The 22,896-nt window shown below is 55.6% G+C and overlaps 1 protein-coding gene across 6 annotated transcripts in view; it reads left to right on the top strand.

The window, feature by feature from the left end:
• The window catches only part of MGLL (monoglyceride lipase), a 190,103-nt gene that overhangs the window by 140,134 nt on the left and 27,073 nt on the right, over positions 1 to 22,896 (top strand). Inside the window, exon 1 of one of the 6 annotated variants that reach the window (XM_074344199.1) lies at positions 3,517 to 3,820. The exons of the other annotated variants lie outside the window; for them this stretch is intronic. Within the exon in view, the coding sequence (XP_074200300.1) occupies positions 3,727 to 3,820 (94 nt within the window). The 5' untranslated portion in view covers positions 3,517 to 3,726. Of the gene's footprint in view, positions 1 to 3,516; positions 3,821 to 22,896 lie in introns of those variants that run through there. 6 annotated transcript variants of the gene reach the window in all.

The raw sequence follows: 22,896 nt of genomic DNA, 5'->3' as shown, positions 1-22,896 counted from the left end.
GTGGGTAGCAGTTATGCCTGAGTCTCTGTGGGTGGGGCCCCCTAGTCAGAAGCAGAGTGTTGAGGAAGTTCAAGGGGGAAAGGATGATGTGTGTGTTTTCTACACGGGGAGAGCTTTGAGTCAAGGTCCTTTGCTGGATCTGTTCTAAAATAGATTGCTGTCAGTTAACAGTAATATGTTTGCAGTGTCTGAAAAATGGGTTATTTTTTCTTGCCTTAGTAAATATGAGAGTGAAAAAAATTGCTATTAGTTGCTCTTTGATGCTTGAGGAGTTCTCGGCGGTCGGTGGCGGGGAGAGAGGGGTGTTTCCGTCCAAGGGTGGGCGCAGAGAGCTCACTGCAGGCCTGTCGGAGAGGGGAGCGTCCTGCTGCCCCGGTTCCCCTGCCGGGTCTCTGTGTTCCCTCCTCCTGCTCGTCCTTCTTCGTTCACCTCGCTCGTCCCCGGGCCTGCCACCTTGGATAGACGTCTCTGACACATGTTTATTTGGTCACCTGCCTCTTTCTTGCATAAAACAAAAACCTCCACAAGCCCCCACTTGCTCATCCGTGAAATGAAGGTACGATAATAGTACTAACAGCAGGGAGGTCAGTGTGGCTGTAGGACAGAACCAGAGAGCGGGTCCAAACCCCAGCGGCGTCAGGGGCCCCGGGAAGGCTTCGGACACCCGCACGGCCGGGCCCACCCCAGGATTTCCCAACTCAGCTGGGGAGAGTCCAGGGAGAAGGGGGCAGGGTCCATCACAGGTATTTCTTGTGTAGAATTTACTTCAAATAAGGTGCAGTGTCGACACAGTTAAACTTGAAAGTGTAATGTCTGCGGCAGGCAAACTTGCACCTCCTACAGCAGATACTGTCCAAGAGCCTGCCATGTGTCAGCTCTGTGCTGGGTGTGGGCTGTGGAAATGACGCAGACACAGGTACCTCGTCCCAGGACCCAGGTACTCCTCCCAGAGGCCCAGTGCAGTGGAGGAGGCAGATGTGCTGTAGAAGACGTGCATGGAGGGCTCTGGTGAAGCGTGCAGTGTGCCTGCAGTGAAGGGGAGGTGATGTGAGTCTTCCCTGGGGAATGATCGTTGGGAAAAGCTTCAGAGCATAGGACTCTGGTGCCCTTGGACAGGACACTACCCCTCACTAAGCCTGTTTCCCCACCTGCAGCTGAGTCACAGTATCTGCCTGGTGAGGAAATGTGACATGGCACCTGCTGGGCATCTAGTAGGTGCTCAGTAATTACCCACACTGCCCTCCCCCAAGACCCCTCTTCACCTTGTCGCCAGACACGATCTTCAAGGAGAGAACCTCATTGTTCAGCTCCCTCAGATTAGGTGACAGGTTCCTTCTCTGTAGCCAGTGGCTCAGGCGCCCAGTTGTACTCAGTCCAAACGCGACGCCCACGACGAGACCTCCCGCAGGACCGAGCAGCCGCTTTTCAGCGTCTGGGGCTTCCCTTTGCGATGTCCCATCTTTGCCCACCGCTGATTCCATTTTCAAAGAAATGCAGACAGTGATTACGGGGGAGAGTGCACTCATTTATTCACACGTGAAGCAGGCGACAAAAACATGTAGCCCTTTTGAGGGTTACAGGCAAGTTTCGGTCTAGACCCCAAATCAGCCTCCGCACGAGGGGCTTTGAAAGCCAAATGGATGCTGCTGGAAGCCCAGTGGTGTCTTCCCTCAGGGCGGGAGCTGCCTGATAACTTGCCGCCCAGTTACCTTCAGAAGGAATTTCCTCCAGGGGAGTGTCTATTCACTCGAAACAGTTCCTATGACCCGAGATCGAAGTATTTAGGACTTCACTCCATGTCTCTGGAAGCAGCAGTTTCTGGAGTGTTCATACGAGTCGCTTGTTGGGGAAGAAAAAAAAGTCAAGTTACCTGCATGTGATGCTTTGTCTAGAAGGAAGAGGGGATAGATAGTTCTAGGGAAGGAAATTCTTCTCTGCGCTACAGACGTTCTGTGCCACAGTTCAGGAACAGAGAAAAAAATGAACCTAATTATAATGTGTACATGGGTTACATTTGGAGGTGGAGCAAACATGGACCTCGGTGCCTGGAGAACCTGGGCTCGAGTTAGCTCAAGCACTTACTTGCTGTGTGACCCTGGGCGAGTTACCGAACCTCTCTGAACCTCTGTTTTCTCCTCTCCAGCAAGAGAAGACTCAAAGTCTTGACCTACCGCATAGGGTCAGTGATTAAGTGAGACAAACTCCAAGAGAAGCAGGGAGCAAATGAGAGCCAGGAGGGAGGACAGCTGGGGGTGGTAGCCATGGAAGTCTCCTGGAGACGGCGCCGAGGCATGGATGGGCTGCTGGCCGGGCAGTTCGGGAGGCTGGTAACTTTAGTCGTCGTTCTGACCCCCTTGGTTGGGACTCCAGCAGGTGCCCCACTGGTGTCTGAAAAACCCACCTTGGAGACGTGCCCTTGGGGGCCTTTTCTTCCCCGACGTCTGCTCCCTGGCTTCTGGGTCGGCGTGCCACCAGGCCTAGCACCTGCCGAGGCGCGTCAGCACATGCCCTGCGTCATGCCCCACGTGGCCAGTGCCTCCCCACCACGCGCCAGACACCTTCTAAATTTAAACAGTCTGCACCCAACTTAGGTAACAGTTACTTTGGATTATTTTTTCCCATCTGCAAATACTGAGTGTTCTCCTGAAGGCGTTCGAGTCAGGTGGATCAGGCACCTGTCCCTGGTCAGTGTCGGGGCTGCAGACTCCTCCGCCCGCGTGAGACCGGGGCCCGGAGTGACTAGGGTGAGGGGTGCCTGGGTTCGAAGCCCAGCTCCTCTGCTCACCAGCTGGGCTGTGCAGTCAGGGGCCTGACCCAGGTGATGATGGAGCCCGATGTCAAGCTCCTGGGAGGTGCTTGCTACCTGGGGGCACCAAGGAGGGAACCTGGCCCAGAAGGGCTGTGAGCGGGGCCTCTTCTTGCACTCGAACTCATGACTGAAGCCAAAATCATGATCGTTCTTACCGTTGGTTGTTGGTCACTGACAGCCTGCCTGGGAGGCCCATCTCCTCACTGCAGAGGTGGGGAGACCTGGTAGGGAGGAGCCAGGACTCCAGGTTCCTGGGACCAAGCCCATCCCGGCAGTCTCCCTAAGTGTGAAAGTAAATTAACGTTAGAAATAACCCTGGCTACAGGTGAACCAGGGAAAGGAGCCACTGGGAGATAAGTTTCAAACAGGAAGGGCCAGTGCTGGCTGCACTGAAACATGTCCCTAGGTAGCCACAGAGGGCTGCCTGGGGGAGGGGGCATCAGCTCTGTTCTGTGAGCTGGAGCCTTTCTGAAGTGGGAGCTCAAACAGCATGTGACTGGGATGGCCGACCTGCCAAGAGCTAAAAATAATCAGCTGTGACACTGCCAAGTGCCAAGGCCGCCAGCAGAAGAGGGGGGAAGGCAGCCAGCGGGTCCCTCCCAGCTGAGAAAGGACCCCGTTTGGCAGACGAGGTGCCTCACCAAGCCTCTGGTGACAATTTTTAAACAGCAATGTTACCAACTTGCAAATAATAAACGCCCCGCTGCATTTTCCCCAGAAACCTTCCCAAGGGTTCTTGGAGCTGGAGCCTTCACTTAATTTGGTTTCCCCAAGTTGCTTCTGAAGTAGGAGGAGGGATTGTCGCAGGTCAGGGAACAAGTGGGAGCAGGAGGGCCGGGACCAGAGCTCCTGCTCGCAGCTCCCTGAAGCGCCCTCAGTGCCTTGATTTCTCTCCTGGAATAAATGCCTCGCCTGAGATGCTCACACCAGGAACATCTCGTGGACAGGAGCCTGCGTGTACTCGGTGCTGGCGTGGACCTTCGAGAAGGAAGCTCTGTGGGGGAAGGCCAGGTGAGTCCAAGCTGGAGAACTGGGCCCCCAGGGGCCGGGCTGGAGAAGTGAGTCTACAGGACCTGCTGGGACAGAGGCGGCCTGAGTGTTGCGCCCGGGCCTCTCTGGGCCTCTGTTTCCTCATCTGCAAAAAAGGGCCGGCAGTACCTCTGGTGTGGGCTGGAAACTGGGCCGGAGGCGGGGCGCAGTCTGCCCCGGCCCTTCCACACATGCGTGGCTGCAGAGCATCGTGGGCTCCTGCGCTGATTCTGGAAGCCAAGGCCCTGCCTGCCGGAGATGGAGGAGCCTTAGAGAGACAACACTCCCTTGGCATCTCACCTCCAATGTGGCCCAGAACACCCCGCCCAACACAGCAGCTGTGACGAGGCGCAGCAGTGAGGAAGAAGGGGTTTGCCTGGTCACCCCCAGAAAGCAGGGCCAGTGGTCATCACCTCCCCGGGCATCGCTCCCACACCACGGGCCCCTGTCTCAGTGCGTCCGTCACAAACGTGCTCTGAGGACAGGGACCCAGCAACCGAGGCTGGCTGGTCTCTGCAGCCCGCCTGGTACCTAGCACATACCAGGGGCTCAGAGAACGTGTGCTGAATTATGAGGCATTTGCTTAAAAATGGTGGCTTCTCTAGGTTTGTCTGAGTTCAGAGTGGTGAATCATGTGGGGTTATGAGTTTAGACTAGAGGATGGGCCCTGTTTATAGAAAATCAACTAGCGCTCTCCCGCCCAGGAAAATCCATCATCTCTGTGCTAGTACCCCCCACCCCCCGTTTAATCCGTTTAGTTGCAGCAATGTTGTGACGCAGGCATCGTTCTCATTGAGGAAGCCCCGAGCTCAGAGACGTTGAGTAATTTGCCCAAGGCTGCACAGCCACAGGGGCAGAGGTGCAAAGCTGGACTCAAGTCCCGGTACCCTTTCCCTGCTAGGGCTTGAACTTTTGGAGAACTGCTTTGGGGTGGGATGCCGCAGGCTCTGCCTGACCAGCGGTGCCTCTCAGGGTGCTGGCTTCTGAGCAGCTGGGCTTGGAGTGCAGCCCCCAGGCACGTGGCCCTGGGGTTTCTGCACCGTCCGACAGAAGTGCCCAGGCAGCTCCAGGAATAGCTCATGACGCGCAGTCTGTCGAGGGTGCTGTGCCAGCCCCCACCTCGCACCTCTGTTAAGGCTCTGCTTGGAGATGGTCTGACTCCCACCGGCAGCAGCCAAGCTCAACCAAGGGACAGACCCGGTGTCGGAGTGATTCCAAGAGTGGAAACACTGCCCTTCTCCTCAGCTCCTGCGCGTGTCCCGAACTAACTGCATCCTCTGAGTGTCACACTGGGAAGGAGGGGTGTCTCTGTTTTCAGCTTGAGCCCAGCCTGGGGCTTTTTCTTCGTGTGACTGTCTTGGATGGAGGCAGGGGGACTCGACTCAGGGCCTGGCCTACTGTTTTCTGGCTGTGTTACTGGGACAAGTCAGTTTACCTGTCATAGCCTCAGTTTTCCCATCTGTGTGATGAGCCAGAAACTTCCCCTAGAAACCTGAAATCATAGAACCCAGGACACTCTCCGTTTGCAACACCTGCAGTCTTCCGTGCCAGTAAGCTCTACATTTTCCCTCCGCTCTGCTTCCGTTGGAAAGGTTTGAGACAGCCCTCTTTACCACGCCACTCGCTTCCTTTCTTCAACACAGAAAACCAAGCTGCTAGGCAGGGCCAGCTGTCCCTTCCCCGAGTCCTGGAGAAGGGCCGGCTCATGTAGGCACCACAATAGTAATTATTTCTCTCCAGCCATTGTGCTGATGTCACCAGATCAGAAAAATTGCTTAGAGGGTTTATTCAGTGGAAACTTTTTTTACCAAAAAAGGAGAGGAATCATCAGCGGTGCTTCATCTGAAGGCCAAGGGCCCAATTCCAAGCCCCTGAGTACAGGGAGGGAGGAGGGGCGGGCTGATCTGGGCAGGCCAAGAGCCCCTGTGGTCATTCGGCTCCTGGGCTTGAAGCACGTCAGTGAAGGGGCAGCGTTTCTTGAGCTAAAGTTTCTCCAAGTGGAGCAGATGCCGTGAGATGTGGGAACAGGCTAGGGGTGAGATGTCTAAGTGACGCAGGTGGTCACAGATGTCCCCCAAAGCAGGGTGAGCTGACCTTCACTGAGTGGCTGCTGTGAGACGGGCACGATGTTGAGGGCCTTGTCGCATCTGTGTGGAGACGGTCTGGACAGGTTTGCGATATTGGCCAGTCTCCAGTGGCCGAGCGGCAGGAGAGACCACCTGCCCCGTGTGTTTCCGCCGCTGCAGTCACAGGACAGGGAGGCCCTCTGAAACAGCATCAGGAACCTCCTACCTCGTCCTCCCCTGCACAGATAATGACTCACAGCTTGGAGCATTTATGCACATTTTCAGGAATGAGGTTTCCCCTTAGTGATAGCTTGTCATAGTCGTGATACGTCGACTGGTTTTCCCATTGGAATGTACCTGGTTATAAAGGCCTTTTTGAAGACAAGAGAGGAAAGAAAACCGTTTGTGGCTCCCATTTTCCTTGCTCTGCACAACAGAACCTCTATGGGAAGGGAGGATGCTTTGTCCCGGAGCCGATGGAGGGTGCGGGGAGAGGGTGGCGGGCTTTGACTACGTAAGCAATGTGGGCTGTAGGGCAGGAGGCCACGGCTCGGTTTGCTCAGACACAGACTTGCTGCTGCTGCCACCTCCCTGGCTCCCTGCCTCCTGCCTCGCTGCCTCCCTGCCAGCTCCTCCGCCTCCCAGCCTCACACCGCTGCTCGTTCGTTCATTCGTTCACTTGTTCGTTCTGTGACTCACTGAGCACCTGTCAAGGGGCCAGGCCTCGTTCACTTCTGTGAACAAGACAACAGAGTTCCTGCCATTGTCAGCTGAGAGCAAAAATGAATGACTTAAAGTGTCACGGAGGAAAATCAAACGGGGCGGGGGCAGAGCAGTGGGGCAGGCGCCCTTCCGAGGAGGAGGGAGGGCCCGAGGATATCTGGGGGAAAGGGACCCAGCACAGAGGCCCCGCAGCAGAAGAGCAGGGTCAGGAGACCTGGTGCCATGGGTGGGGGGGGGAGGTGGACAGAGGGTCAGCACAGGCGCGTAGGGCCCAGTGACCCTGGTCCCCTCGTCTGTAGAACGGGAGCAAAGCCCTCGTGCAGCTGTGTGCAGACATGATGGGGCGACGTGCACCAGCCTGTGTGGTAGGGGCTCGGTGCACGCGGCAGACGCACCCCTTTCCTGCAGCAAAGCGCTGTCAGCAGCTCCGTCCCAGGCGCCGCCGGTTGTGGTCTAGCACGGCTGAGTCCCGGTGCCTGGGGCCTGGCTCACATCAGCTCTGCTGGGCTCACGACCCTGTCACTGCTCCCTTTGGGTCCCCAAGGCCCCTCAGGAGTCTAGTGAAGAGTTTCTTCCTCTGGTGGAGCCCATTCATCTGGGGACGGTGACACAGCTACTCCTGGGAGGACAGCTGGCACCGAGCTTGGCTGGTGGTCTCGGGCAGCGAAGGCTCCTGAGCTAAGATGTAAGATACCTGCGGCCAGGAGCAGTGCCGCTGAATTTGTGTGTGTGTTGTGTGTTACGTGTTATACACGTGTTTATGCACCTGGGTGTCCTCGTATTGGTTCTAACAAACTGGGAAGTCAGCAAGCACTTGCAGATCGCTGCTCTTCTGACCAAATCAGTCAGCAGTTGCCACAATAATATTGTGTGACTAAGTCCCCCAAGCTCATTAGCTCAAGACAGTAACTTTGTCTTTCCCACGTCTGTGGGTTGGCTGGCTTGGGCCAGACTTGGCTGGGCTCAGCTTCACGCCGCAGATCGGGTCCAGTCCTCTCCTTGGGCCAGTGGTCTGGCCCAGTCCTGTTCCTCCCAGAGCCCTGTCAGAAGCAGGCGAGGACAGTGGGATCTTGTGATGCTTTTTAAAGTCTAGGCCAGGTTGTCCGTGTTCCATTGGCCAAGCCCGAGGTTGGGGACATACATTCCCACCTGTGAGGACCCACAGTGACTTGTGGCAGAGAACATGAGTGGAGGAGGTGTCCCTGGAAAAGACCTCAGGCCTATTCAAGTATTGATCTGGGCCCAGGCCTTCAAGGGTGGAGCCCAAGTCGGCTTTAATTAGTACATAGACAATCACTGTTTGTTTTAAAAGATATATACTTATTTTGTGATTTCTATGTCAGTTAGGAATTAAGTTTGGTTGCTGGAATTGAGGTTGATTGTATCAGTGGATTAAACAAGAAAAAGTTAATTTCTAACTGGAAAGACGTCTGGAGATATTCCGGGCCCGTGTTTTAAGATGTAGGTCTCATTACTCAGGTATGGTGAGGCCCACAGATCAGAGGACAGGAGACAACAGTCACTGAAAAGAGAGTTGTTCCTCAGTCCCCGAGGAGGGGGACACCACACCACGCAGGGCCTCACAGGGAAGCTCCAGGAAGGTCAGGGAGCTGGGGACTGGGGACTCTACTGCGGCTTCCCTGGGGAGAGGTGGGGCAGGGTGAGCAGGCTTAGGGTTGGCTGGTTTGAACAGTTCCAGGGGGCTCTGCGGAGTGGGAGCAGTCCTAGTTGTCTGGTACTGACCCTGGGTGACTAGGGCAGGAGGATACTGGCCCAGAGTGTGAGAGCCTGACAGAGGAGATGGGGGTAGGGTGAGTGGGCTCTGAATTGGTTACTGTGCATATGAGAGGCACCCTGGAAGGCAGGTCGGTATTCTCTAGAAGTTGGCCAGCCCCAGGAGAGGCAGTTTCCCCAAGGTCCACAAGGCCCCAGGTGACAAAACATCAGAACAAAAGACATGCTTGATACACCCTAGGGTGATGGCTCCGTTGTTTTGTCAAGAAATCCACCTTCCTCTGTCTGTTCTGCCACCCTTAGAGTGGCCAGCCTCAAGTTTCCCTCTTGGTTCAGAATGGTGGCTGACGTTCCAGCCATCACATCACACTTTTATTTTAGACGTCAGAGATGATGCCTGCCTTCCTCTGTGGATGTTTTATCTATCAACTTTCTGTTATATCTTAATGACTAGAACTTGGTCACATGGGCTCTCCTAATTGCTGGGGAGGCTGGGAGATAGAGTGCTCCACCTGGGTACGCTGCCTGTCTGGATAGAACCAGGTTTAAGTTACTAAGAAAAAGGGAGAGAACGGATAGGGTAGGTAAGGAGCAGTCTGTGCCAGTTACTCTGTAGGAAGTGGTTCTGGTTTTTCATGAATGGTAGTGACAGAAAATGCCTTTGATTAATGCGTTGATAAAAGATTGAAGTCCATGTGTAAAGAAATGTATGAGATAAACAGCAGGTAGGAACCAGCAGAGTCGGAGGGTCTGAGACAGAGCTGGGAGGGTGGTACCCGGGACGGCTGCGGGGCGACTACCGCTGCGGGGGAGGTCTGGGGCTCGCAGTGGGGGCCCCTGCTCTGCATTCAGAGCAGCAGTGACACACGCCTGTCCAGAGGCACTGAGAAACCGCCCCGGGGCTGCCCTCCTGACCATGAGCCGCGGCCTGTGCCTCCCCAGCCGCCTGCATTCAGAAGCAGCCTTTTCTTCTTTGCATCTGTCATTAAGAGTATCGTCTGCTGTACGAACATGTGGCATTCCGGGCCTCTGTGGGGAGGGGCTGCGGCCCAGGAGGGCGGGCCGGGCAGCAGAGGCACCCCTCACCTGACGAGGCTGCGCACAGACACCTAAACCTCTCAGTTTTGTTGGACGACCTTTCCGCTGCCTCAGAGAGCAGAGCGCAGCTAGTGCGAACTTTGGATCTTCCCTTGTTCCCCTGTCACAGTGGCTCACGAGAAGTGAAATTGTTTGAATCAAGGTTTTATCTTCTGCTTTTCTTTCTGAGGTTGCGCAACGTTGGGGCAGCCCCGTGCAGATGGGGCTGCGTTGGCTGCAGGAGCGTCTCGGGGTCCGGGGGCCCTTTCTTTAGCACAGCCCTTTGCAGGTGGCATTTTGAAACAGAAGACATGTGTGGTCGAGGGGGTGTCCCGTCTAAAGGGCACCGGTCACGTGACCATGAGGGCACACGTTTGAAATACATCTCAGAAGACGTCTGCCCAGAAAACCCCTTTCTTTTTGACATTCCCTCTCCCTCCCCCAGCTGAGGCTGGTTCCCTCAACAGCTGAGTGGAAGGGTTGTGGGGAGGCCAGCTGGGAGCCCTGCGGGGGGTGGGCAGCTGGGTGACAAACCCCAGCACCCCTCCAGGGCCATGGCCCAGGGAATGCAGCGTCCCCCCACCCAGGCCACAGCTCAGGACCCCCCCTCCTGGCCTGGGTGGTTACTCCCTGCGCTCCTGCTGGGTCAACAGCCCAAGGTGGTCAAAGCGAAGCCGCGGTCCCGTCCCCTCCCTCAGTGAAGTGGAGACCAGTGGTACTGCCCCGTAGGGCTGCTGTGAGAGCTGGTCCAGGCAGCGGGCAGAAGGCACTTGAGGCCCTGGGTGCACATACGACACTTCTAGGTCAGCCAACAGCCTGAAGCAAGAGGCTGGAGAATTCTCATCTTTCAACTGAGGAAACTGGAGCAGAAGTGAAGTATTTCTTGCAATCTTGAAACATATCACTATGGAGCTTTTTGTATCTGTTTTTTGTTTCTTCTTTGTTTTGCTTTTTACGGTTGTGAGGGTGACGGCAGAACTGACTCCCTGGAGCGGAGAGAGTGTCTCCCTTAGTGTAGGCATCTCCTCCTTCAGGGAGGCCTGGGGAGCTCGTGACCATGGCAGGACTGTGGGTGGCTGAGCCTGGCGGTCACAGAGTCGGAGGTGGCGCAGGGCCTCTCGCAGGCCAGGGCTGAGGAAGCAGGGTGAAGCCAGGGCTTGAGGAGGTGCGGGTGCGGCCTCCTCATCTCCCCCAGCCGCCGAACTGGCCACCAACCAGAGGTGACCGAAATGGAACCGGGCCTGCAGGAGGCGGCCGACAGAAACAGCTGAGACTTACCGGGCGGGGCGGGCCTCCAAGGGCTGTAACCAGGCTGGGGCGGGAAGTGCCACCCCTGGAAGACAGGCTCTCCAGTACCGGCGGGTCCTGGCTGCTCAGCGCTGCACACCGAGCCAGAGGCAGGGTGGAAGTGGGGACCCGCCTGCGAGGACAGGTGTTGGGGCCCTGCTTGGGGCGGTGAGACCTGCACATCTTGCAGCGTGTGGCCCTACGTCACGGGTGGTTTCTGAGCGGTGTCTTATTTGCAGAAGGAACTTCCCTCTGTGAGGACTGCGTGCTGCCCTCCTTACTGTCGCCCCTGGCAGTGAGGAGAGAGGGGTTGGCGGGTCATGGCCTCGGCACTGGGCCCCAGAGGCAGAGCATAAACTCAGGCCCAGGAGCGTGGATGCTGACTGAGTGACGCTGCGCTGCAGACCCGCATTCTGTTCTCCGCATACGCCCAGAGAGCCCGTGGAATGTGACTGGCAACAGCTTGGAAAACCTGTGGTCCAGGGCCCCGTGCCTGGACCCCTGAGGGGCTGGGAGAGGGTGTGGAAGCGAGTCCGCCTTTGCCGGGCAGCGGGCGCCCCCACAGCACGGCCCGGGCTCTGTGCTCGCGCTCCGCTCGCTGCTCTCTCCTTTTTCCTTTTTTCAATCTTCCTGGGTTTCGTTGTGCTTACTTGTGAGTGTTATGTCTCCCGTTTTCACAGTGACTCCTTTCCTCTTCTTCCCATGAGAACCTGATGTTTATTTTATAAACATCAGAAACAGTGGAAAATCTTTTTAAGTCAAGACCATTGACTCAGAAAAATCAAAGGCACCAGAGCAAGTAAGTGGAGGGCGACTTTCCCCCTTTTGGATAAATATAGCAACTTCAGAGCATGTGCTTTTTAGATTAAGGCAGCAGAGATAAAACTGTTTGGCAGTCCTGTGCTTCGTGGGCTTGAAGCTGTAGGGGGGTGGCAAGGAGGTGAGGGACCCCAGAAACACCGGCCGGGAAGCTTGACTGGTCTTGCGGAAGGGTCAGTTCAGGCGACTGTGGAGTCTCTACCTGCTGCTGTCTTCTCTTTAAAATGCTCACTTGACCAGTGAGTCCACCCAAGGGGTCCGCCGTGTGTCCACAAAGCTGTCCTGGGGGAAAGCCAGAAGCAGCCCTGTGCTCACACAGTGGGGTGGTCGCCCAGACCTGGCATGCTCGGACCCCACTGGCCGAAAGGAAGGAGAGAAATCTGTCATTTTGGCTGTGGAAAGGCCTCCAAGACGTACTGTTAAGGGGAAAATAGAGTGCTGCTTATGGAAGGAAACAGAGCGTAACACACGGTCACACAGAGGCACAGCCATGCGTGGCACAGAGAGGCCTGGCGGGTGCCCGTCCGAGGGCCTGGGCTGGCAGGTCTGAGGCTGCGTTCGTGCGTTTTTGATTTAAAGTGAAAAACAATCGAAGAGTCAGTAGGGGCAGTGCTGGTTGACCAGGTTTTATTTACGGCTCTTCGCCTGCAGAGCCCAGCTGGACAGGGATCCCTGGTGTCCATCACAGGGAACAAGTCTCTTGCCAGAGCCTCACCATCCAAGACAGAGTTCTCTGAGGGCAGGCTTAAGCTGAGCCAGGGTTTTCTCACCCAGGACAGTGTGACAGTTAATCAAGCAGCTGTTGTTGTAACAAGCCACCAAAACCAAGTAGCTTAAGCAACAGCCTTTTTTCTAGGTCCTGGGCCCACGGGTCCGTGTGGCGGCCCGGGCTTCCGCTGGATGGCTGGCAGTCATGGGCAGGTGACAGGCCGAGGCTGTGGCGTGCTGGGCTGGTCTCTGTTGTTGGCCAGTTAGCGGGGTTCCAGAAGCAGCGAGACCTCTGGAGGCTGGACCCAGACCTGGCTGGGCATCACCTGCGCTGTTTCTAGTCAAAGGAAGTCCTGAGCCCGGGGTCAGGCCTGGCGGGGGGAGCTGCGGAGCTGCCGCAGAGCGGGAAGGGCAGCCGTTTCCCGCCAGCCTAGCAGGTGACCGAGCAGCTCTCAGGCATGTCTCCAAGAAGGCAGAGATGGCAGAATAATGAAGAGCACTGCCTGGAGCTGCTTCTTGTCATTGCCCTTTGTGTCTTGGTGGTGGTGACAGCTCTGGTCAGGCCACAGACTCACCAGTGCTCAGGTGAAGGGCCTCAGACTGGTTGTCACGATCCCCTGGCCCCCCAGGCCCAGCACCCCCTCACACCCCCGACACCGCGTGCGGCCCCGGTGGGGCGCTGCCCTGCGCGAGCATGAACTGAGCACTGACTCCAGTTATAGTCACTTATCCCAGCGGATCTGACCGTGGGCTGATGGCAGAGCTTGCTGCCTGTTCTCACTCTCACGTATCGGTTCTTACGTACACAGGGCATTTAAAAAATAAGCTTTATTTTCCCTCTGATGACAAAATACCAGTGTATTGTAGAAATTTTGGAAAATATTGAAAAAGGACAAAAAAACTAAACCTTAAGTTGATTACCCAGAGACAGTTCCCCATTTTGTGGTAATTTTTCAGCTGTGTGTCTGTGTGTGAGTGTATGATGTCTGTGTGTGAGTGTATGTGGTATTGTGTATATCTGTGATACGTGTCTGTGTGTGAGTGTGTGTGTCTGCGTGTGTCTGTGTGGAAATGACTGAGACCAGGGGCTTTGCCAGCCGAGTGGACAGATGTCCCTGTACGGTCACTGGGTCACTGGCAGCCTCCACTGCTGTCAGAGATGCTCTCCACTCCTTCACGTGCCACTCTCCCCCGGTTTCTGCACTTCCCTCTGCTTATTTGTAAGTTGCTTCTGAAATTGGAACCTGGGACCCCAGCATCTTGAGCACGTGGAGACCACGTTCTTAACAGCCCAGAGCAGGTGGGGGCCGGATGGGGACTCCTACTTCCCAGACTGCTGGCCCAGTGTCCCAGACCACCCAACATGGCCCCCTTGTCCCTCAGACGCCTTCTCTGTGCAAACCCAGGAGGAAAAGGGCCCTGGGTTTTACCAGGAAGCTGTGGCCTCCTCACGTGCTCTGGCCTGGGCCAGGCCTGAGACCCTGCAGTTAGTTCTGTGAGCTGTCAGTTGACCTAGGGTGAACCTCTCATTTGTGACCCATGATCTCTGGTTCTCAAGACCCTGTCATCCTTGAGAGTCTGCTGTAAGCCTGGAGATGCAGATGTAAGATAAGGCACTCCCACCCCCAGGCGCATCTCTGGACATGTGGTTCTGCAAGGTAGCGGTAAATGCACTATTGTGCTGTCATGAGATTTGAGACCCTGGGGGACAGGGAGGAGTTGGGGGCTTCCTGAGGGGAAACAGGATAAGACCGGACAGCCAAGCTCTGTGGGCAGGGGCGGGCCAGCGATTCCAGGCTGGGACGTGCACAGGGCCTGGTGCCTGGGGAGGACTGGGAGCAGAGGCCCGGGGTGCAGCCCTGGTGCTCACCCTCCCTCCCAGCCCCAGGCCATCGAGGGACAGGAGCTGAAGAGGGGCCCAAGGAGCTCCCCATTCCTGCAGGGAGGTGGGGACAGGTAGGGTGGCAGGGAGAGGACTTTCTAACACATAGTGATCCCCTCCCTAGCAAGGGCAGCTATGTCAGGGTCTAGAACAGAGCTGATCAGATTAGCAGAGTCCCCTTCCTGGGGAAAAATGAGAAGGGAGGAGGGAAGGGGCAGGAGTGGGTCCCCCCAAGGCCCACAGACCAGGTGGGTTTTGTGGAAACTGCTAGGCAGGAGGAGTGCAAGACTGGAGAGCCAGGAGGGTGTGGACCCATGAGCAGGGAGGGAGGGAGGGAGGGAGGATAGGCTCCCCGGACCTCCCCCTCTCATCCCCTGACTTGTTCCCGTCTGAGCCACCTCTGCCCTGGCCACGGGGTGTCCCATTCTGTTCCAACTCTCTTCACGTTTGCTGAAGAAAAGAAAAGTCACAATCACTTTGTTAGCAGGGTGGGTGAAAATAGGAGATGTTACAGCCAGTCTTGTAGGAGGTGTGCCCCATGCAGCTGCTCCCTCTGCCCTCCTGATGGTGGGCACCCAGGGGGCTGCTCTGGGTGCAGCTCCTGCAGACTTGCGTGGCCTGAGTAGGGGCCATGTTTTGGAGAGGACAGACACCGTGCTGGGACTCAGGCATCTTGGGGCAGGCCTTGTTCCTGGAGTCACCACTGCAGGAGTGAAACACAAAGTTGGAAGAGGGAAGAGCATGGCTTGCTGGCGTGGACGGTGACCACTGCTTTGTCATTTAGCCCTTCGGCAGCCTGCTAGCTCGCAGCCGTGGCGATACGAACTGATGGGAGGGCTGAGCACAGCAGTGGGGCCGGGGCCGGGCTCACGCGGCCACTGTGCAGCGGGCAGGGCTCGATCACAGACCCCTGCCGAAGCTCGTCTTCTTTCTTCTTCCAGTAACTCTGCCAGTCGAGGGGCTTACAGTGCAGAGGAAAACATGTGAGTCAGAACACAGTCTATTTAATCTGTCTTCTAGCAAAAATGAAGACAATCTTAAGGACACGGAGAAAACCAGTTTAAAAATGAAGCATCTGTAAAAGCCAGGTCAGGTCGGGAATCTACCGGATTGGGCATACTGTTGCCCACCCCTTTGATGTTACATGAGGTTTTTTTCCTATATGAAGCCCTTTTCTGAGGTTCAAACCCTTGGGACGCTGCTCTCGGGGAGCTGTCATCTGCCTCAAGCATTGTTCAGGACTCGCTGGGCATCCTGTTATTTTGTCACAGACTCTTTATTCCTTGATCTCATCACATCCTGGAAGTTTCTGTAGCCTCTCCCCTCCCCACAGCTGTTGCCTGTTTACAAGCCAGAGGCACATTACATTTCATATGTACCACCTTTCCTCGGAAAGGTCTGGCATTTCTGGATGATTCTGGCTATCCCAGGATCGCCTGGAGTCCCACCACCTTAGAAGACAGAAAAGGAACGTGGCTTGTGGGAGGGTGGTGGCCGATCCCACGGTGGAGGCAGTCTAGCCCTGTTCTCCAGAACCGTCATCATTCCACAGCTTGATACAAAAGAAAGATCATCCCGCTGGACTCCAGGAACCATAGTTGTGACACTTTTTGTCATACTGTTTCCTCTTATTTATGCAGTGGAGAGTAGGATGTTTTCAAATAAACTCTATAAATATGAAATCCTGAGAATGCATTATTTCTAAAACGCTGCACTGTTAACAGCCTTTTAGCTGCTTACATTATAAAGCATGTTGTAACAGCTTAAAAAAAAAGAAAATTCTGAGCCGAAATGTGTTTCCGTAGCCCATATGCTGAATTCTGGCATCTTTATACCTTTTTCAAGCTGTTGTCAATTAGTAGAGAAATTAATTTCTTTACATCCTTTGTAGTCGAGCTTGTGCTGGGATGCTGCAGAGAGCACAAGGGGAGAAGTTTTCTTCCATTGAGGGGCGCTCAGTGCAGTGGTAGTTGGGGAGACGAAAACATGTTCCAAGTGTCCATGATGGAAGTTTGGACCATTAGCAAACAGCAGAGGAGGAAATGGCTTTTGTTGAGGGAAACAAACTGTTTTCTAGGCCAGCAAGCTGCGATCTTGGACTTTCTGCCAGACGCACGTGTTTTAAAGAGAGAGTGAGACAGAAGCAGAGCCTCCCCGATCCCATGGTGTTCCTCGTCCCCCAACCCCCGGACCGATGCCCATGAGGCGGCAGGAAGTCCCTGTCCAGACTGGACCAGGTCCCCTGTGGTCCCTTCCCCTGGGACTTTGAGTGTCCTTTTGTCCCACACTCTGCTCTCACAACCTAGCAAGGACGTTTCTGGCATCAGTGGAATGTGTCAGCTGATGACCACACATGCTCTTCTGGTGGCCTTTTCGCTCAAGGATGCACTTCCTTCACTTTTTGCTTGTCACTGGTCTCACATCCTGAAACTGGTGCCGCGTGCCACTGCTCATGGCGTTTCTGCAGTGGGACGTTGCAGGAACGCAGAGAACAAGCCAGGCTTTCGTTGGAAGTGGGCTCTGAAACGGTGGTAGCTACGTTTAAATGGCATAATCACGCTGCAGCCTGAAACGGGAAGGATTTGTGAGGATGCAAAGCACCGAGGGGAAAGCTGAAAGCAGGAAACACACAGCTGTCTCTGGGAAATCTATGGGAACTGGAAACGGCGGCCTGGTGTGCGGGCTTCCTGCCACCTCTCTTTAGGGCGCGCCTGATACGGCTCCAGCAGTGCAGATTCCGCCTGCGGCCAGGCGCCCAGGCGGTCGGCCCCGAGCCTCCATGGCTTCATGCACAGTCGTTTGGGTCACAAGTATGTGGTATGGCACTCTCCTGACCAAAGATAGAGAAACGAGTTGCCTTGAAAAAAAAAAAAAGAAAGAAAACTATATGACCACGTGTTCTTCAGACCAAAACAGTGGCTTTCTGTAGGGTTTTTTCCTGGAAGCAAAGTACCACAGTGGGAAGAAAGCGGTTTGCTGCCTCCTGTGATAAACAAGGACCTCGCTCTACCTCTGTGCTGGCAAGGACACGATGATTCAAAGCTCCAGACGTGGCTGGGCAACGGAAGTCCTCAAGCTGGAGAGCATTTTGCTTCTATAAAGGAGGCTTCCCAGAGTTTTCATGCTTTTTGGTAGAGAAATCTCACTCTGGCAAGTTTATCCAGCAGTTCTGAAAACATCTGTAGAGAGATGTTCATCTCAGTGTTATTCACAAGAGCCAAGATTGAGGGCAGCTTTGCCCCACTGAAAGTAGAGTGAGTTGTGATTTTTATCCCCTGATGGGATCTCATGCAGTCAGTATAAATCACGAGTACAAATTATGTGACAACGTGGGGACAGTATTCTTGTGCGATACATGTTGAGTTAAAAATCAACTGCAGCCCCAGAGCCTGGCCAAGACCCAGCACCCGGCAGGTAACTGGGACATGTTTGTCCAGTGGGAATGGCCTCCAGCTTCTCCCCGCAGCAGCCGTGGCCGGGGAGCCTCGTCAACAGAGACCTGACCGCCCCTCCCCCTGCCCACACATCCCCTAGGTGGGAGGCGACGGTGCTGACTGAGTGAGGACTCCCCTCATGCTTTCTGAATGTCTGGCCGGAAGGCACCCCACGCCCACCTCCATCCGTACCTCCTGCCCCTCTGCGAGGCCCCTGTCGTGGGTGTCCCAGCATGAACCCATGCCCTGCAGAGGACACGGTAATCACCTACCAGGCAGCTTTGTCTAGTCTGGGAGAACTCGGCTGGTGGGGAGGAGCCACGGGGCCCATGACCCAGGAGAGAGTGTCCAAGGCCACAGGCAGGACAGACGGCCTTCCGGGGGCCAAGGAAACAGTATGATTATGTGGGTTGTTAAAAACATAAGTGGTGACAATGGAGGCACAATGTGAGTTTTTTTTTCTCCCAACGATGTGTCCTGAAGGGTGTCCCCGGTCAGTTCCTACAGTTCACTTTGGTAGCCAGAGAAGTGCGACCGGATTCTGTTTACTTCTGCTTGACCGGGGCCGGCTGGTTTGTTGCTTTTTTTTTTTTTTTTCATTTCTTCAACCTGTATGTGCTGTCCACTTCATCTGTGTCCAGCCTTGACCTGCCACCTTCATACAGGTGATCTCAGGTCATCTTGCCCACAATCCAAGGAGGGAGGGACCACTGTTCTCCCCACTCTGCAGATGAGGAAACTGAGGTCCAGAGAATTGGAACCCTGCAGGAGGCCTCCCCCCGGTGGAGCCAGATTAGGTCTGAGGTTGTCTGGTTCCAAAACCAACCCCTAACCCACATTTGGGGCTGCTTGGCGCTTTCCTGGTTTGTCTCGAATATCTGCCTTGGACGTTTGTGACTGCTACAAGCGCAGAAAGGATGCAGCGCTCTGTGATTCAAACAGTATTTTAAATGCAGACCAGTGGACACAGGTGTTTTTCTTCATTCCGCGTGGCACCTCCCCAACAGAAATCGTTCTCAGCGCTGCCTAACGGAACTTCCCGTGGTGTTGGATGCATTCTCCCTCTGCCCTAGCATGCGGCTGCTGGGACTGAGCAACTGAGCTTTAATAGTTTTCACTGAAGTTCATTTAAATTTGCCCCACGTGGCTGTGGCTGCCACCCCTCTCCACAGTCACCCAGCCCAATGGCATGAGGGGACTCCGAGCCCTGCTGGCAGAGGCCAGGCCACCGCCCATCCTGCTGGGTCCGTCGGGGAGCAGTCTCCCATGCCAGGCCGGCCGCTGCAGGACCGAGCCCCGCCCTCCGTGCAGGGGGCCGAGCCCGGATGGCGGGGCGTGGGCAGTGAGGGCCAGATGGCCTGTCTCCAGCCCTCACAGGCAGGCCCAGGAGGTTGGGGCTGGTGGGAGGCCTGCGAGCCGGCAGATGCTTCTGCCCAAGGCCTGCCTTCACCTTGTTTGTTGTTCTGACAAGACTGGAGAGTGGAGGCCGCCTGAGGCCGGTTATCATGTGGGACCCCCATCAACTCCTTAAGGAGCGGAGGCCTGAGGTCTGCTTTGCTCCTGTGCTTGCTTGAGGGTCAACAGGAAGGCCTGGGTTCCCACCTCCAAACTCCCTGCAACCACCAGCCCGCTGGCCGTGCTCTCATGTGCTGACTGGTGCTACCGTGTGCATCGGTCATGTTAATGCGTGCTTGATACCGTATGCAGTGATCGTGTCAATGCGTAATTAATGCCACTTTAAGGAGCAGTGGGTGGTTGCACTGTATCCTAGGGGAGTCGGTGTCCTGGACTTGGAAACGGTCCAGTGGGTTTTCCAGCCCGGAGAACACAGGGCTGCTGTGTGTCCCAGCCCTGCCCTCACCCAGACCACCAGCACAGGCAGTGTTTATTGAGCACTTGCTGTGTGCCACATGCAGGGCCACCCATGGCACTCTTACCTGCCCCCTGCCCCCTGGGATGTGGCTGTGTGGGCGCCCCTTTCTGCAGGGGAAAAGCGGAGCCTTTCGAGGTGAAGTCACCTGCCTGAGGTCACGGGGGGTGAGGTGGAGCGACTCCAGACCCCTACCCTCCACCCGACCTCCGTTTCCCAGCATTCCCTGGCTCTCATCTCCTCATCCTCGAAGAGGGTGGGGACTCCTCCCCCAGCCCTGGGCTGTTGTTCTCCAACAAGAGTGGTCACGGGTCCAGGGTCCTGACATAGGGCCGGACATGCAGTAAGTCCTTAGCAGAGGAGCCTCCTCTTTTCACCTTCATGACATCTTGGCTGAATTTGAATTTGCAGAGCGTTTCTTCAGTCCACGACGGTGTAAGGGTGCAGAGCTGTCACTCTGTCCAGGGCAGAAGGGGCCCTTCCTCATGCTGCCTCTGCGATCACTTCCGTTTACTCTGCCTGAGAAGCGCTGACCCACCGCCTGTCTTTTCGGAAAGCTCTGGGGTCCTGACTTCAGTGTCTCCAAAGCTTTCAGAAGGTTCCACTTCCTAAGCATGAAAAGTATGATGTCTCCCATCCTGGAGAAATGAACCTGCGCGCCTTCTAATGCAGTTCACCTCACCGTGGCAGTCTCCTTTGCTTTTTAAAAGTGGTGTTTGTCACGGTTTCAATAGAGGTTAAGCTTCAGCGTTCTTCTGTGGGTTACAAACCCTAAGTGCCACACGAGTGGCAAAGCACCACGCGAGGGCTTCTGCGTCTGAGGGGGGGGGCACAGCAGACCTCCCGTAACGTTTTGAGGAGAAAAGCTCTGTTACATGTTAACCTGCGGATCTTTAGTTAGAAGGAAACCAAGGTGAAAGGATGCCATGAAGTTGCTGAGGACGCGGGCCCGCCGCCCCGCGTCGCTGGGGAGTGGAACAGGAGCGCAGGCGGGACGCGTAGCCAAGTGCCCCTTGGGGGAGCATGCTGGACGCCGGGGCAGCTCACCCATGCTCTCCCTGAGGTCGTTCGTAGGGAAAGGGATGGAAGCTCGGTTTGGTGTGGACCCACTGCGTGCCAGTGTGCTGTGCTGGTTCATTCGTTCCCAGCACCTTTGTGATGAGACAAGTAGGTGTCTCCCGGTTTTACGAACGGGCAGGTGACCAGGCGTAACTACCATCTTAAGATGTGTGTTTCATCCCCTTGCTTTGTTATCTTATGCTTATATCACGTAGATTTGGCTCTAAAAATATATACAGTCTGATTTTGCTTTTTTATTTTTTTAGCTTTCTATAAAATGGCTAAGCTTGAATACTTGCTTTTTCCACTCTATGTTTTGTTTTTAAGGTTCATGCATGTTGCTCCATTTGTTTACTCACTTTTCGCTACTGTGGAGCAGGCCCTTTAGCTACAGTGTCCACGTGGGGAACAGTGTTACCGTGTCTCCAGGCACCTGTGGCTTCTCTTGCGCCTTTGAGTGCTGAGGGCGGAGTTACTGGCTTGTAACGGGTAGAATTCAACCTTGCCAAATTGTTTCCAAAGCGGTAGTACCAGTCTGTCTCTGTGTAACATCTATGAGTTAGTGACTCCCTGTCGGGGCCCTCCTGCTCCCACAGGGCTCTGTTCCACCTTGGCGCTCATCCAGGCGGCTCTAATTCTCCCTTTGGGTTTGCATGGCTGTGGCTCCTACACGTGGCTCCTGCCCATCCAGTCCTGGGGTTCTTGAGGCCAGAGGCTCCACAGTGACCATCTGTCTCACTGGCCTGAACCGCACGTCCTGTGGGAACCCCACCACCATCACCACGGTGTGCTGACCTCCTGGGGGTTGGCAGGAGTGCAGGCCAGCACCCTTGCTGGGCTGGAAGGAAGCCCACCCTTTATTGGTCAGGTGTTCCCAGGGAAACCGAAGCCACCTCCCCAGGGCCTGGGCTCAGCCTCGGCCTCGGGACCGGAGAGAGCCTCTGGAAAATCAGGAGCAGAGGACTCCCACTGGCTGGGCTGACGGGCATAATTACAAGGCCTAATGGGATCTCTACCCAGAGATGGAAGCCAAGACCAGAGCCTTTTTCAAAATTCATTCTTTCATCTTGTCACAGTCTCGGTGTCTTTGGCAGGCTGAGCAGATCCCACAGGCCCTCAGAGGGTCTGAGAGATGCTGTCTACTTGGCGCATTCAAAGGAGCAGAGGTGAGAAATGAGACATTCCTATTTGTACAGAACCGCCTCCCCCGGCAGCATGTGATGAGGAGTTAGGGTCCTGTGGCGGACCCATCGCTGTGTGGACGGTGGTCCTGGGAGCCGGGCACCCCGACCAACGTCCAGTGGGGACCATCTCCTTGTTCTAGACTTGCCTCGTTCGCCTGCTGTGAACACCTGGGGTCATCTGCCTACGTTTCCCTGATTATCAAACTAGGACACGTTTCAGGTCATTCCAGGGAAATAGGAAAGCACAGAGGCAGCCCGAGGCACCATGGTTTCTGGGGCTCTGGAACCAGCTTCCCTGTGTCAGGTCCAGCCCCACCAGGAGGCCCCTCACGGGGTTTCAGCCCCTCCGGGCCTCAGTCCCCTCATCTGTAAGGAAAGCGGGCACTTCCGGCCAGCCTCCCAGGGGAGGGCTGTGCTCCCTGTGCTGAGGCTCAGTGTCCGCCGTGGGAAGGCTGTGTACCCTGGGTCCCTCAGTCTCTGCAGCCCCGCTTCCTGGCCATGTTCTGCACTGAACTGTGTCATAAGAACACTGGGTCTGGGCTCCAAAACCAGCCCTCGAGTCCTTGCCCGGCCTCTCAGAGGAAGGCTGCACCCTGTCCAGTCTGTCCGAGGTCAGCTTTCTGAGCCAGAAGCGGGGAAAGAGTCCTCGACTGGCAGGGCCCTGAGCACCAAGCGAAGGAGGCTCTGGGAGAACGGCTGTGTGAGTCACAACCTGCCTCGTAAGTGCCAGGTGTCGTCATCACTGCTTTTTTAATGCTGTGTCTCTCTCTCTACTCGAGGCTGCATTTCACCAGCTTTTCCTCCTGTGAGAAAAGGAGACTCAGTAGAACTGGTCACCTGAGAAAAGGGAAGGCAGATGCTCGTTTCTCCCCATCCAGCCCTGAAGCTGGCAGCTCTCTGGGCCCTTCCCTGTGATCTCCTTTCTGCAGGGTGGCAGCGTGGAAAGTTATTTCCAGGCAGAAGTGTTCTGTAGTGAGACCCAGAAACTGGGGTGGTTTAATCACTGGACAGAGGGTTACTTACTGAGCACTCGCCTTGTACGGGCTGCGGTGCTAGGGTGTCAGGGGCACTTGCGCTGGTTTAGACCAGGTGTGTGAGACGCACAGACATGGAGATGACTTATGATACAGACAGACACACCGACACAGAGATGACTGCCAATGACACAGACCCCTGGGGACAGGAGACGGGCCTGGGCACCACACAGGGAAGCAC

Source organism: Camelus bactrianus, chromosome 17 (assembly GCF_048773025.1).
Source record: "Camelus bactrianus isolate YW-2024 breed Bactrian camel chromosome 17, ASM4877302v1, whole genome shotgun sequence".
In the NCBI taxonomy this organism is placed as follows: domain Eukaryota; kingdom Metazoa; phylum Chordata; class Mammalia; order Artiodactyla; family Camelidae; genus Camelus; species Camelus bactrianus.
The sequence above is the reverse complement of the archived record's forward strand: the minus strand, read 5'-3'. Positions and strand labels throughout refer to the sequence as shown.